This window comes from Centroberyx gerrardi, chromosome 18, assembly GCF_048128805.1.
Source record: "Centroberyx gerrardi isolate f3 chromosome 18, fCenGer3.hap1.cur.20231027, whole genome shotgun sequence".
Classification (NCBI taxonomy): domain Eukaryota; kingdom Metazoa; phylum Chordata; class Actinopteri; order Beryciformes; family Berycidae; genus Centroberyx; species Centroberyx gerrardi.
This window is the reverse complement of record NC_136014.1, coordinates 21458022-21474455: the sequence shown is the minus strand read 5'-3', so window position 1 is coordinate 21474455 and position 16434 is coordinate 21458022. Positions and strand designations below refer to the sequence as shown.

Below are 16434 nucleotides of genomic sequence, written 5' to 3'. Positions count from 1 at the left end.
TTCTTTTAGAGTCACCCTAAGTACTAGATATTTACCTGATAAATACATGGTAAGAATAGTTAGTCACCAAGTAATTACAGCTGTAACTCAGTAGGTAAATGGTTAAATCGTAAATCCTAGGAAATTAGACTACACAGTGTTTAGAAACACCTTTCTGTTACCCATCAATTCAAGCATCAATCTTGTAGGTACTGGATGTTTATATTAACAACAGCCCATGCTTCATTCTGTACTTTTAACGAATTAAGACAATACTTTCCTATAAAGTAGCTTCTTAACACAGTAATTGTTCATGGCAACCTGGTAATTCCATGGGAACAAACAACACTTTCCTGTACAGTCCAGGTAAGTATAAAAAAAAACTTTTCCAAGTAGGTAGAACCATCAACAATTGCTATGTAAAAAAGCTGATTTATATTAAAGTATCGCCTTAATTCCTAGAACGTACACAGTTAAACTTGGGCGACTGATAATATAAACCTTCATGAAGAATAAGATAGTTCCTGGAATTGATGGTAAATAGAAAAGCCATTTCTAAGAAAGTGTAGGCAGGATTTATGCTGTTAAACTATGCTGCTAAATACTGATTCTAAGTATTTACCGACTTACAGTAGTTACAGCTGTAATTACTTGGTAATTTACTATTCTTAGCATGTATTTACCTGGTACATACCTAGCACTTAGGCTGACTGTGAAAGGAAGGGTTACCAACATCTTTGTTGGGAGATATCACTTGGTGGTGCGCTGTCAAACCACATAGCCTCAACACCGTTGTGAGCACCAATGGGATTTGTACTATGAACGCAAGAAGGTTACAGTCTATGATTGATGTGGCAGACAAGTAGAATGGGGACAGAAGGTATGATAAAGAAAACTTTTACTGAAAACTGTTGTGCGATGGGATCTTTTTTATTTTAACCTTCACATTGACTCAATTCACACGGGGAGCGGCCCAATATAACCTCAGTCTGTTTGCAGCTGGGGCGTGCCTTGCTCAAGGGAATGTCGACTAGTTGATGAGGGAGCGGAAAGCATTTGTTGTTTCATTTTCCCCACCTAAAAGACACACACACACATGCACACACACACACACACACACACACACACACACATATACCGCAGCTGAGTTCATACAAGGTTGCTACTTGAAACTATTTATCAGTGGCACTGATTTATGTTCTCACTGTGAGTCAAATATGGCCGAGGTGGAAAAGATTTGATTATATCTCGGCACAGTGGAGCGCTGTCGTGTCCCAATGTAAAGTAGCTGTGTGCTGCGTAAAGTAAATAATGTACAGTTTGGGGCGGTCAATACTTTGGGCTCATTTAAGGCTGTGAGAGACTGAGAGAGAGCGAGACGGGAGAGAAAGACCACGAAAGCGAGAGACAGGAAGAGAGACAAAGCCAGTCACTTCCTCACTAATGTCGCAGCATGTATGTTTCATGAGTCCTGTTCTGGGGTTCTTCCTTTCCTCCTCGCTCCCTGCCTGTTTTTACACTTCTAACAGCCGTCACATATCCAGAGAGAGAAGGAACTGACAAGCTCAGCTCAGCAGTAATTGGCTTCCTCGCAGATGACACTGCAGATAGACATTGGGGAGGGAGACAGGAGAAGAGGCTGCTGCTCCATATTAAACAAATGGGGAGTCCTGATCCTTGCCGAGGTCCGCTGACATGCGGAGGTAACTGCCCCGCGCAGGTTTTCTTTTTCCACGCGATTCAAAGGCTAGAGCTGACAGCGGCTAAACTGTTCAGAGAGAATAATGAATTAGTTTTAGTATAATGTGAGAGGAGGTGTTGATGAAACGGATAAAAAATAAACCTTGACAGAACCTGGCATTTCAAGAGCCAAAGTCAGCTTGAGCAACTAGGAAGCTATATTTGAAACCCCTGTGTATGCAGAATCCAAAAGCCTAAGCCGTGGTGACTCTTTCATGAAGGAATAGCCTAAAGCTAATTCATGCTAATTAAGAAATATGAAAAATGTTGCAAGAGCAATAATGATTTTGAACCTGTTTACCTTAAATACATGACTTGATCGTTTTACACTCTCCTCTACAACAATTAGCTATTCTATGTACACACAAAAAGTCATTTGGCGAAAAAAGCGGAATTGAATCCAAGAGTCACTGTCTGAAAGCCGAACCCGAGTTGAGGAATCGTCTCTTTTGGGGTCGACCCTCTACCACAAATATTGCATACATACATTGAAGTGCTGCTCATACAACAACATGCTTTATTATAAAATGCTAGAGTATGTGTTGTCTTCTGTTCATAAAAAAATTTAGCTGTAGGCCTATATCGCTAAAGACGTCACTATATTGCAGCAGTCGGGTATGCAAACTAATAGACAAAGAAGTAAGTTTTGTCGCAGTGTGACATCGTCAAAACTCATTTGCATATGAAGAGGATTATGGGAGCTTAAAATTAAAGTTAAAGTTAATGTTGCATTTTAACAACAATATAACTTTTACCTTGTTTTTGTTAACTGCGCAATAAAGATAATAAAGTGTCTCACTTCTACTTGCTCTGAAGCTGAGTTGAATTCAGCTCTTGAAGACCATGGTGCCATGATGACTGTGCCATGGTAAAAAGAAGTGCAAGTTGTATTGTTGTGAAAATCCCCTTTGTATGTTCACATGTTTTGATGACATTACATGATGAAAGAACTTCTGGGTTCCTCATATATTAGCTTACATAGACTGCTACAATACAGTGATGTTTGATGATATATATAGCTACACCTTTTTATGATGGTAAGACACACATATTCTAACAGTTTATCATAAGCACATTGTTACACATAGAAGCAGTGTTTCTCTGTATATACACTCACTGAGCACTTTATTAGGAACACCATACTAATACTGGGTAGGTATCAGCTTTCAGCTCAGTGTCAACCGGTTACCAAAGTGACATCCGCCTCAAGGTTTGACGTGTTGTGCATTCTGAGATGCTTTTCTGCTCAGCACAGTTGTAAAGAGGTTATCTGAGTTACTGAAGCCTTTCTGTCAGCTAGAACCAGTCTGGCCATTCCCCTCTGACCTCTCTCATCAACAAGGCGTTTCCGTCCACAGAACTGCCGCTCACTGGATGTTTTTTGTTTTTCGCACCATTCTGTGTAAACTCTAGAGACTGTTGTGCGTGAAAATCCCAGGAGATCAGCAGTTTCAGAAATACTCAAACCAGCCCGTTTGGCACCAACAACCATGCCACGGTCAAAGTCACTGAGATCACATTTTTTCCCCATTCTGATGCTTGATGTGAACATTAACTGAAGCTGCTGACCTGTATCTGCATGATCTTATGCATTGCACTGCTGCCACATGATTGTCTGATTGGATAATTGCATGAATAAGCAGGTGTGCAGGTGTTCCTAATAAAGTGCTCGGTGAGTGTATGTAATATGCTACAAGCTATGTTTGCAGGTGGATCAGTTGCCAACGTTAGCAAGCTAGCAAGCTAAGTAGCCTAACATTAACATTCTCCATAGAGATGAAGGCAGCTGATCAACTAGGAAGCCACAGAGCTGAGACCATATTCAAATAAAGTGATAATTAATTAGGTCTATACTTTGTATCACCAACACAAATGCACCATGTGGTGGTCTGCTCCTGTAAAATGGTTTATTAGCATGTTAGCATGTGGCTAACAGATTCCACCGCTGCCATGGTAGCGTGGCAGCGTCTTCTGGTGCATAAAAAAAAGAAAGAAAAAATCTGAGTCCATTTCACTTCTCAGTCTCTGCCCTGATGTGGCGTTGATGTAGTGATAGGGGTGTGTCTCAGTCAGGACCTCCCAGGAGGAGGGTGGACATCTGCTGCCTCCGAGGCCCTGTCACATGGAATTACAGACTTAATCAAGTCCTCTCTGTCTCTCTCCATCTCTTTCCCGCTCCTCTACCTCTTCTCTGTCTCTCTCCATCTCTCCCCTCTACCTCTTCTCTGTCTCTCTCCATCTCCTTCCCTCTTCTCTACCTCCTCACTCTGTCCATCTCCATTTCTTTCCCTCCCCTCTACCTCTTCCCTCTGTCTCCATCTCTCCCTCTTCTCTACTTCCTCCTCTCTGTCTCTATCTCTTTCCCTCTCCTCTACCTCTTCACTGTCTCTCTTCATCTCTTTCCCTCTCCTCTACCTCTTCCCTCTGTATCCGACTCTCTCTGTCTGTCTCCCTTGCCTCTTCTTTTCGCGCCTACATCGTCTCCTCTCCTTGAATCTCTTTCTTCCTCTTTTCCTTCTATACATCCCATCCTCCTCTCTCTTTCTCCTTGACTTTCCTTTTTACCCTCTCTTACCGTCTCCACCCCCCCCTTCCCAACACCACACCTTCCTCCTCTCCAGCCTGTAGGTCACAAGGAGGCGATCCAGCCTCCTGTTCCTGAGTCTTACTTAAACTTCAGTTATGTCAGCTGGCCCGCAGCAGAGCTGTACCAAAGCCCCAGGGATCCAGTGACCTTAGGAGCGCATAGGGAGGAAATGCAACATATACTGTACTGTAAGCGGAGAAACTATTTTTAAGGAGGCAAAGAGAGAGAGAGAGAGAGAGAGAGAGAGAGAGAGAGAGAGAGAGAGAGAGAGAGAGAGAAGGAGGGAAACAGAAACAGAAAAGTGGGAGAGATAGACATAGAGGGAGAGGAACAGAGAAAGAGATATCAAGAAAGAGAGGGGAAATTACATCATATATCAAAGTGATGACGGACTAATACGAATATTGGTTATAAGTTGAGTATGACTGTAAAAAAGGTCTGCCCTTGTCCTTTAATAGGCAGATAGTTCATCAAACTATTAATGGATACAAAGCCAGACAATGTATTTTCATAACAATGGACTTACGGTATCATGTCACCACAGCATTTCCCAATAATTTAGTTTGATTCAGGTATACATTCGACAAATAATTGCTAGTATAAATAAGTCACACACTGGCAATAGTTTGATTTAAAGTAAATAGGCAGTCTTATCTGGCCAAGCATGTTCTTTCATTGTGCTTTTGTTCCTCATACGCCACCGTTTCTCCCATTTTGATCTGTTCCCTAGTTTGCCAATTCATATTCTCTACTGAGGGTGACCTTTTTCTCTGGCTCTGTTACTTCAAAAAGTTATAAAACCATCAATCTCCCAACAGTTTGTTGCTTCTGCTCTTCTGTGTTCAAAATGAGTCATTAATGCAAAAAAAAAATGAAAGGAACTAAATGATTACCTCTAAACAGTGTTTACTCACCCCAACTGAATTTATTTATCACCACTTAGGCACTTAGCTAAATCATCATATCATAACGTACTGTTTCCTTGTGACTTTAAATGCAAATTTGATATATAAAATATATTTTGTATGTGGCTTCAGAATTAATTCAAATAGTGCCTTTTCCATGCTCAGGGATTCTGATTTCCACTTATGTTAGCCCCTCATGGTTGGTATGCGCTCTAAGAGAGTATATTATTAAATCCACCACACTGATGATAACATCACCTGAAGCTCAGTAAAATTCTGGAAAACCTTGCTAACTCAATACCAACAACTGAATGTGTTTACAATGCAATAAAATCACAGAAAAATCACTCAAAACTGCCTGACAGGAGAATGTGCTGCAGAACTGCTGCTGTGAAGTCCACACACACACACACACACACACACACACACACACAGGACAACCACAACAACAGCCACAATGAACTGCCGGCATCCCCTCCAAGGAAAAGCCCATCACAATTCTACTAATCCCTTCCCCAATCAACCCCCTCCAAGTGTCAACCCCTGATAAGCCCCATAGCCAACCAGCCACCACTACACACACACACACACACACACACATAAAACACACACACATACACACCACCACTCTCTCTTTCACAGACACAGACACACACCACCCTCTAAGCCCCACACTCCCACTCACCCATGGCAAAGAAAGGGATCCCCAGCAGCGTGGAGTTGAACTTCCCGTCCGATATGAAGAAGATCCCGGCGGCTGTCACGTTGGCGATGCAGATGGTGAGCACGCCCAGCAGGCCCAGGAACGGCTTCCCCCTCAGGCAGTCCCGCATGGAGCTGGAGATGGTGGCCGCCAGGAGCACCAGCACCAGGCTGACCAGCACCTCCCCCTTGGCCAGCACGCCCGTCTGGTGGAAGTCCCGCCACAGGCTGAAGGAGGTGAGCGACTGGATGTGGAGCTGGTCCGGCGCGTGCGGGGCCTCGGCCGTGGACAGCCGGCTGACCAGGGCGCAGAACTCGTTCTCCCAGCGCTCGGCGATGGCGTCCTGCACCACGGGCCCATGGTTGCGGAGGTAGTAGGTGATCTGGACGGCGCGGGCGAACTTGACCTGCTGGTCGCGGCTGTTGGGCGAGAAGGACACGCCGCCCAGCTGGTGGCCGATGAAGGACACGCGGCCGTCCTGCAAGGGTTTGGAGGGAGGGGGAAGGTGGAGTCGGGGGAGATCAAGATAGATTAGCTGTAATACAGGGCAGGGCAACATTTACAGTGTCCGACAGTAACTTTGGGTCTCACCTGCCAAGGGCTGATAAACTACAAAAATGTCCCTGCCAAGAATAAAAGCCAAAAATACCAGCCAAAACAATTAGTAAACATTTATTTTTCATAGAAATATAGCAGCCTACCCCTTTTCAATAGGGATGTGACAATATGCTTATCTCACAATACGATTTGATACGTGATATGGAGTTCATGACTCGACACAACCATGATACAATGTAATAAAAAAAAGTTCAATGATAACAAAGCATGACTGTGCAAAATTGTGTTTATTTCTGAGACTTTCTAGCGATGGCATTGGCTTGCTAGAATGTAAACAACAATTTGAAAATGTCATTACAAAGTGCAAATAATATAATTTGGATGGACAGCTTGTGAAATTGTGATGGTCAATCCATCTTATTTGTGATTACTACAGCAGAATAAAATGCAGCTAATATCACCATTCACTTTTTCTGCCACACAATACGTATCGTCACATTTTTGTATTGCGATATAATGAATTTCGATATATTGTCCAATCCCTGCTTTTCAATGCTATTTGATATATAGACTCAGGTACTGTGTGTTAATTTAAAACTTGCTCACTCACTTACAGAATGGATCAAGTTTGTAATTCATCATGAAGTGCAACATAATTCAATATAACTGAAGCACTCCACTGTTATCGTCTCTAAAAGTTACCGGACAGTGTGGGGGGTGACCCTTATTGATTTATCCACCAAACACAAATTTTACCGGCATCTGGCGCTTGGTGGGTGTTAATTTCTAACCCTGCTTACAGCTGTGGTCAAATACACGAGCAGATGGGTGAGACTGCAGCACATATCGACATGTTGCAGAGGCTGATGTGCTGCTTATGCTGAGGCGTTGCACAGTAATGCTTAAATGAATTAAATTATACACAACACAAATAAGACTCCACTGTGACAAGAGTTTGGAGGTAATGTAATGTTGCAGCGAGTGGGGAAGTGTTCGATATGGCAACCGAGACAATAGAAGTCTGTAAAGAACAAAAGCAGAATTAAGAATATGGTTTGTCGTAATTGTTGGCAAAATCTCTCATATGTATCAGCTGGGAATGCTGCCTGTGTAGCGCTGTAGATGTGTGCAACGCAGCTAGTTATGATAGTGGATGTTTTTAAATAGTCTTTCAGCAGTGAGTGAGCAGGAATACAGCTTGGTGTGAAGGCACAGTGAGCACAGGATGTCTTATATACACTACCAGTCAAAAGTTTGGACACACCTGATTGAATGTACTATGTTTTTCATTATCTTAAAGCCATTTTGATCTAAAGGCTTATGCTTAAACGCTTGAAAAGTTTTTTAGACAAATATAAATAGTGAAGTTGATGCCTATGTATGAATTTCTTTCCAAAGCCTTTGCCTTTCCATCAAGGCAAAGGGCGGCTACTTTAAAGAATCTAAAATATAAGATAGTTTTGATTTGTTTAACACTCTTTTGGTCACTGCATAATTCTATTTGTGTTCTTTCATAGTTTTGATGTCTTTACTATTATTCTAAAATGTGAAATATAGTAAAAATAATGACTGATAGTGTAGGTTTTGACACAAAATTAAAACAATGCAAAAGAGCTTGGGTTTGCCTTACGTAGTTCTACTTATAGATCATTTGATTCTTTTCTAAATAAGTGCTACGGTCTACCACAATTTTAAAAATATAATCTACTTCATGAATTTTAAAATGCTAAAGTCAATGATACACAAGTATTAAAGCTGTAGACTTATCCCCCATTCAGTCTTTCAGTGTAAAAAATATCCAAACATTGGCATAATAAATGTTTACCCAGTCCCTTTAATCAAAGGGATGCAACACACCCACAACAACACTGGGAGCTGACTCTGAACTCTTGCACGACATGGTTTTGTTTGTGCAACCGGAACAATGTCAACTTTAATTTGCAGCTTATTGTAGATGTGACTTATCTTCTTATGAACAGAATAATCCATCACAATCAAACAGTCACAATATGCCGTTTCACAGTGGGGAAGTTGATATAAATCTCATGTTTCTAGATAAATAAATCCCCGTTATTGTTCGCTTCAGTTTCAATTAGCAATTTACTGCAGTGGGGAAAAAAAATGGATAACAAGGAGTTATTCAATTTTTTCACTATGGTGTTACGCAGGCAGCAGGATGGATTAGTGGATATAGAGGCTGTCCTGTAACTGGAAGATCACAAGTTTGATCCCATGTATAGATTTCTGTCAAAGAGTCCATGAACAACACTCTGTACCTGCTCACTAATTGCAAGTCACTTTGGTGAAACGAGTCAGCTAAATACTTAATGTAATACATATCAAGACAGCAAAGGCAAGATATCTTTAAAACTGCACATTGTTTTTGTGGTACAGTACACAGTGCTTGATATTTGTCATTTTCACGACAGTATACAAGTGTGTTTATGTAACGTAATCGCACAGCAATTGCTTAGGGAACTGAAAAGGCTTTAGCTCTCATTTCACTTGTGTAATTGCACAAATCTCAAATGAATCTACCACATTGACTTTCCAACTTCACTAAAGCATTTCAAATGAATTTTAATAATTACAGAATACTGCTTTGTAAAATCGAATTGTACATCCTCCATTGAGCCAGCACAGGCTCCGGCGATGTGTTAACGCCACCGTAAAATCGTTGTACACACATTCAAGTCTTTGATGCTCTAAAACAGTGTTTCTCAACCTTTTTCATATCAAGGACCGTAATTTAGTCCACATTAGAGCCACAGACCCCCATTTAATGAGATTTTGTCTCTCTGACCCAGATCTGAGAATATTTTTTATTCAAAACAGTCATTCTTCTACATTCTCTAATGGTGTTAACTTCTTGTAAATGAAATAATGGTGAAGTTTAACAATTCATCAATTTGCTGGGGACCCCCTGGAACCTCCTCCAGGACCCCTGGTGGTCCCTGGACCCCATGTTGAGAACCACTGCTCTAAAAGACTGAATCATGAAACATAGTGAAGCAATAATTTTGATATCACCTGAAAAATGCCTGTGCAGTTGCAGCTATTTCAAATGCCCAGGGTTGGTTTATCATACCTTGACAACTGGGATATAAATGGGATATGATAGAATGACAGTGGAAATATAATAGAAACAGCTCAGAAACCTGTTTAACTGGTTCTGGACTGCTGACAACCTATCCACTTTCTTCTGTATTTTAATTGGCAGCAACTGTTAGTAAGAAAAAAAAAATTGAGCTGGAGAGCAACGAGATGCATGATGCATACTGTGCGTGTGTGTGTGTGAGAGAGAGAGGGTAGGTGGGAGGGTGGGGTACCACACAAGAGGGAGTGTGTGTGTGTGTGTGTGTGTGTATGTGTGTGTGTGTGATATCCCTGAGAAGTTGAGTGATACGTGAAGAGAAGGGAAGTGACACCTCTTGAGCTTCCTGAGAGAAGATGGAGGAGGCTGACAGGAGAGGCAGGTAAAGGTGATCGCAGATTATTTTAACTAATTTAAAGGGGAAAAACATTTAATTCAATACTTAATACATGTTATTCCGGTTTTCTAGGACAACCCAATCAGTATTTGTGTATATGAACATCTCTCTCTCTCTCCAGAAAACGGAGAACAAGCGGAAACTAGGATGACATCAACATGTAAAATCTGGGAACCGCTCCATAGGCAATGAATGGGAGACTCAGTTTATTGTATGTGTAGCCGGAATATCTGAGGTTTAAATATCAGGAAATGTATCTCTTCATGGGCAGAAACGCCCCTGGGTGCTCTCACCGTCATGTTTGTCATCTTTGGAAATTCATTCTGTATGGAGCAGCTCAGGATTTTATATTTTGCAGACATTATTAGGTTCATGATATATTCCTAAAGTGATTGTAATTCAGATTAACTAAAAGGTTTTATGGTAAATTTCCATGGCTCATATAGAAGACCTTGTTAACAATCATCTACTGTACATTAACCATACAGCCTTATGCGGCGATAAAGCCACCGTTTTTCTCCTACATTCTTTCCTTGCTGGCTTTCCTTCATTCATTTAGCTAGTCATGCATCTATCCATCCACCCATCCATATAACCATCCATCCTCCCATCAATCTATCCATCTATCCCTCCATCTGCGTGTTTTAGTCTGAAAATGTTTGATGAGGAGTTTTAACGCGGTTTCAGGAGAAGAGCTTTGAGGATTCAAATGACCGTTTTTATCGCCACTCGCCCAATAGGGCAAGCCAATTATTGACCTGCGTATATCAAAAGCCATCAGCCAATTCCTCTGCCTCGTCTACTGTCTCATCCTCCAATCACATCCAGTCCTCTGCAGCATTTAAACTGTCACAGACCCGCTTCCGCATATCAGCTGCGTCCCTCGCATCTCATCGCCGCCGCACTCACCTCCTCAGTTTTATGATTTATTAAAGAGAAGGGGGGTGTCTCATAAAGCATACCCCGACCTTAGCTTGACATTGCCATGCAGCATACGAAACCAAACTACCCAATAACTTAATTCAATCTAGCACTCAATTTCACCATGCTCTCGCGAATGTAACCAGAAGCTTGATCTTGTCAAACACAATATTATTAGTGTCAGAATAAATGTAATGCAGATAGAACACCTCACCTCAGCCTCTAATATAATATAAACTCACACTGACCATCAGAGCCTTAATCTAAAAGGATGATATTTAACCTCAGATTCACATCACAAGCAAATCGGGCATCCAGGCACCAGAAGTCCACATTTCCATGACTTGAGACAAGTTGGCTGAAGTTGTGTCCCGTCTGTCAGTGTGGAACAACTCAATTTCTGGGCCGTATTGTCCATCAACAGCAACTAATTGCATACCAGTGCTGCCATATGTCCAGCCTGTTGCAACACCATTGGCACTTCAGCTAGCAGTCAACAAGCTCAAATCGGCCATCGGACATTAGCACAGTGATGCGGTTGCTGGATAAAGCTTCTCTCCAGAAAAACCCACACAAAGTCTCTCATACAGAAGCTGACAGGCATTTCTCACATTTCTCGCATCTCAAAAATCTCTTTTATCTCGTTTATATCACCCCATTTGCTCTATTCGGTTTTATATCCTTTTCTTCTTTGATGTATCCTAGCACTATTTGCTACTGCGCCGGCCCAATTTCACCCTGGGGATCATTTAAAGTTTCATCTAATCGAATCTAATTTCACATGTGAGGTGAAGCGTTTCAATTATTACAACACACAGGAGTGTGGTGAAGAGAGTAGGGAGACTGTCCCGCAACTGGAAGGCCCGGATTCAAACCCCTATTACAGCAAGCATCCGTCCTGCTGAAGTGTCCTTAAGCAAGACATTGAATATCCTCTGACCTGCCTTTAGAGGGGGACAGGCGAAAAGAGAATTTCCTCTGTGGGAATCAATAGGGTATTTAAAATAAAAATAGTGAGTAATGTGAGAAAACAGTAAGTAGACACTGTAGAAACATGCATTTATCCTGGATCTATCCACTACATTTTTTCTCCAAGGTTATACAGTACATTAGAATCATATTACTGTACAGTGACACAAAACTCTAGCGTCTCTCAACCACCCACTGTAATTACCACACCACTTTTTGTAATATGTGACAGCCGAAAAAGAGAGCAAAACTGAAAAGACAGCAAAAAAAAACAAAACAGTAAAACAAAAACTATATTTTTAAACACATCCTCTGGGGAATGGAGCCCAAGTTCAGCAGTAGTTCAGCAAGCACGCAGCAAAAAGTAGGACTTTTGCGACGGCTACATCTGTATGAAAAGCACAGAATAAAACCCCGGTTCTGACATCAAAGTGCACGATGAGGCATAAGAAGTCAGAGCAAATGAATTAGCCTAGACAGCCAGTCAGACAGGCAGACAGAGAAGAAGGATTCAGGAACATCAAGGATGCAGTCTGGTTGATCCACGGTGTAGAGAGCTGGGGAGAAAGGAGGTCACATCAAACCTTCAAGAGAGAAACACCGTAATTCATGTGGTGGAGAAGTTGATGTCAAGTGTGTGTGTGTGTATGTGCATGTGCAAGCTTCTTCCATTGAATGCACGCGCATGTTACACACACACACATGTACGCACACATTGTAGCACACGTACAAACAATACTGACAGGACGTCAATGAGGAGGCCAGGTGACAATGAGAGGAAGAGGAGGACAGAAGAATGAGGATGAAGATGGAAAGTAGTGATTTAAGCCTTATTTTGACTAAAGCCATCTTATAAACAGATTTAATTAAGAAGAGTCTAAAGTATTAACTTATTCTGGAGCATAGTAAAAAAAATGGCTGTTTATTCCTAGTGTGATAAAACATGGACGTGAACATAATTCAGTTTTACTTGACTCATTCTTATAGTGTGGCTTCCCAGTTGTTTATTTTCTCTTTATGTTAGAGATGCAACAGTGATTGCGCTTTATTCTGTGTATTATCACACTTTATTTATATAGTTTATTTGATAGAGACACTGCAAATTAACATAGTGCCACTTCAACTGGTTACTGATTGCTTTAATGAAAGTACTACAACCATAGAGCTAAAATGACACAGAAATCGGAATGTGTTAGATGTAATAATAATAATAATATTAATAATGAGACCGTTTTATCACTTTTTTTTGACAGAATGACAGCGCTGTAAAAAACATACAGCCTTATTAAAGGGAAGACTTGCACTGCGGACTCCACTAAGCCTGTTATAAACGACTCAGCGAAATTCATACACCCTGCTGGACTCCCACTTATCCAAAATAATGTAAACACTCCATTTTCCTTAACCTGGAAATCAGGAGCCAAACAGTTCAACACAGGACAATGAATGGCTTCACTACTAGACACTGATACTGCACTGATACTGTATCTCACACTGCTTTGGCAGCTCTCACTGGAAGTTATAACCCAACCCCCCATACTGGAGCATCAGTGTGTGTTACATAAAATGTGTGTGTGTGCGTCTGTTTGTATGTGTCTGTGTGTGTCTGTTTGTGTGTGTGTGTGTGTGGCAGCTCTTACTGGAGGAGATAGAGCAGTGTAGTGTGACATGCACCTCACGATTTAAATTGCCCAGTGTTGTATAAGCTGGTTGTTCGAGTGTGTGTGTGTGTGTGTGTGTGTGTGTGTGTGTGTGTGTGTGTGTGTCCTTGTCCTGCATGCAGTACAATTTTCTATTCTATCAAAAAAAAAATAATGTGCAGTATGGAGTGTTCCTCAAGGCCGTACGGTGGAGGCTGATCAGAAAAATGCCTCGTCCCTTCACTTCACACAAAGCGTGCATCATATTATGTAAAATAATCAATCAATCAGCCTACAACCTTGTACTTGCCTCATGGTAAGAGAATAGTGAAACCTGGGTGGAATCTGTATTCGTACAAAAGGCCTATAGGTGACACGCAAATAGGAATTACATTGAACCGTACTTGTATGCAACAGATTTTCAGTTGAAATGCTCACATCATGCTCACAAGTTGAAATGCTTCATGCTTAGAAACGCCTGAACAGACTGTGATAGTAATAGGCTCCATCTGTGCAGTATGTGATGTTTGTGTGGGCCTACATGCAGCTGTGTATATAGACGCAGCCTGTATGCACCATCTTGACATGTTTTATTGTGTGTACCTGCTGCTATTAGGTTGCATTTAAAAGGTTGTGTGTGATTGATACGGCTGCCTGCCTGCGGTCACATCACACTGAGGGACTGGGTCGTTGTACTGAGAGGAAGAGGATTCGTGCATGATGCAGGCAAGATCCCCGGGAGTCTATTAGCTAGCCATGTCATCCTGTATGTGCAGCCAAGAGAAGGGAAGAGGGAGACACTGCATCAGAAAAAAAAAACAGAGGATGTCCCTCTCCCTCTCTCTCTCTCCCTCTCTCTCTCTCTCTGTGGAGGAAAGGAACAGAGCAGTATGCAGCCAATCAATTCATAACCCGCACCAACAAGCCAGGCTGAAAACTGCAAAGCCGGCTGTCTGTGTTATGGAGAGGGTTCCCTCGCCGTCTGATATATGTTGCAATCTGCAGCCCCACATCATAGGCTGAGCGAATACAAGCCCACTGCGTTCATTCAGAAATTATGGCAGCCTCCAAGCGGCGGCCGGCCAGCCTGCTACAGCGATTCACATGCTTACCGCCGCTGCACTGTCACCACGGCTGTGATAAGGAGAAAGCGTGGTTTGAGGCACAGTAAGCAATAGGCCTGACATGCATGTGAGCTCGCTGGAGACATGTAAGAGGAATTGCAGTACACTCTTGTGGCAATAAAGCATCCCTCCCGTTCTCACCTTTAATGTTGTATTGGGGTAGCTCACGGGCACCTTATGGAAAGTGCTGTTGGAAAGCACAGCCAGTCGTATGTCTTCGAAGATGGTGATGATATCATCCAAGAGGCACCGCTTGTCCCTGTGGCTCAGGACGCAGAGGTGCGCGAACGTATAATTGAATCCCTTGTAGTTGACGCGCAAATCCAACACCTGCTTGTGGACCTGCAGGACCTGGTCGGCCAGCTCCAGGATGTTTCCCCCGGACTTGGCCAGCAGGATCAGCCTGCCATATCTGCCCGGGGTGTGCAAATCCGAGTACAGCTTGTGCTTCGACTGGTCGATGGGAAACAGGCTGTTGGCGAGACTCCGCTCGATCTTGGCGAGGCTGTGAGTCGGGGCGACCAGGATCTCCAGGTCCGTCTCCGGCTTGAATCGGCTCAGCACGGTAGATCCGAAAATGATGGTGAGAACCGCGGGGACGGTGAGGAAGAAAACGGGATGCCTGCTAACGAATAAGCCCAGCCAGTAAAACGAAGCCTTGAGCCCTCTGTGTATCACTTGCCGCAGCATCCTCCACAAAATCCAGCTTGCAGATGCCCCGTCTCCTCCGATGAAGCACATGTGACATCAGACTCCGTTCCCCGGTTTAGTCCAATTCGTAGGAGAATTACACCAGGCTACAACACCACCACCATGCACACACGTACACACGCGCGCACGCACACGCGCGCACACACACACACACACACACACACACACACACCACAACACCTGGAAAAACAGCACTGCAGCAATTCTCAGCGAGTCGGACGGACACACACAGACATCCAGACAGTTAGATATTGATTGTGCATCAGTCGGTCGAGACGAGCCTCCTTTTTTTTTTTTTTTTTTTTTTTTTTTGTGGTCTGATCTCAAGCCATTCCTCCTCGTTGTGATAAAACGCCGTGACTCTCCTCCGCTGCACCGGCTGCAGTAGCAGCGACGAGCCGCGGCGGTGTGATGTGCATGTGTGCCTTCAGTCTGCCTCGGCTGCCTCTACAGCTCGCACACTATCGGTGGCGCCTGATTTATGTACTTAACTGTACCCATGTGGCGGGGTTGAAGGGGGGGGGGGGGGGACGAGGACGAGGAGGAGGAGGAGGAGGAGGAGGGGGTGGGGAGGGCGATGATGCCTGGTTATTTTAGGCAACAGTCAGGCAACAGCCGCATGAGAGTTGTAAAATATTCCCGCAGGTGGCAGACAGAATGACCAAAAGCACTATGGGATGAGTCAGTTGGCTTCATGAATGGGGAAAACCCACCTTGTCTTGTGCATCAAGCTGAGTGGTTCATACAGGCCGGGCAGGGTGGAAACTGAATAGGACACAAGGCAGCAGAGTAGACGAGGCCTGAGTGTTTTTGTTGGTTCCCACTGACAGATTACTGACAATTTGCACGGTTTGCTAATGGATGATTATCCTGAGGGGACACACACACACACACACACACACATACACACACCTTTCAGGTAGGGCTGAGCGATATATCCTATAACATCGATATCGTCATACGAGAGACTAGATATCATCTGGGATTTTGTCATTGTAATATTGTGAAATAACTTAAATGTTACTTCTTCCTGGTCTTAAAGGCTGTGTTCCAGTAAAGTGATACAACTTTCTGAACTTATTAGCCTGTTCTGGCTGAGTAAAATG

General features: G+C 43.0%; 1 protein-coding gene across 1 annotated transcript in view; it reads right to left on the bottom strand.

The window, feature by feature from the left end:
- ptchd4 (patched domain containing 4) overlaps window positions 1–15358 on the bottom strand; it is a 30956-nt gene extending 15598 nt beyond the window's left edge. Inside the window, exons 1-2 of the mRNA XM_071899292.2 lie at window positions 14933–15358; window positions 5897–6392 (exon numbers count right to left, since the gene is read on the bottom strand). Coding sequence (XP_071755393.1) covers window positions 5897–6392; window positions 14933–15358 — 922 coding nt within the window. The remainder of the gene's footprint in view (window positions 1–5896; window positions 6393–14932) is intronic.
- Window positions 15359–16434: the final 1076 nt, after the last annotated feature.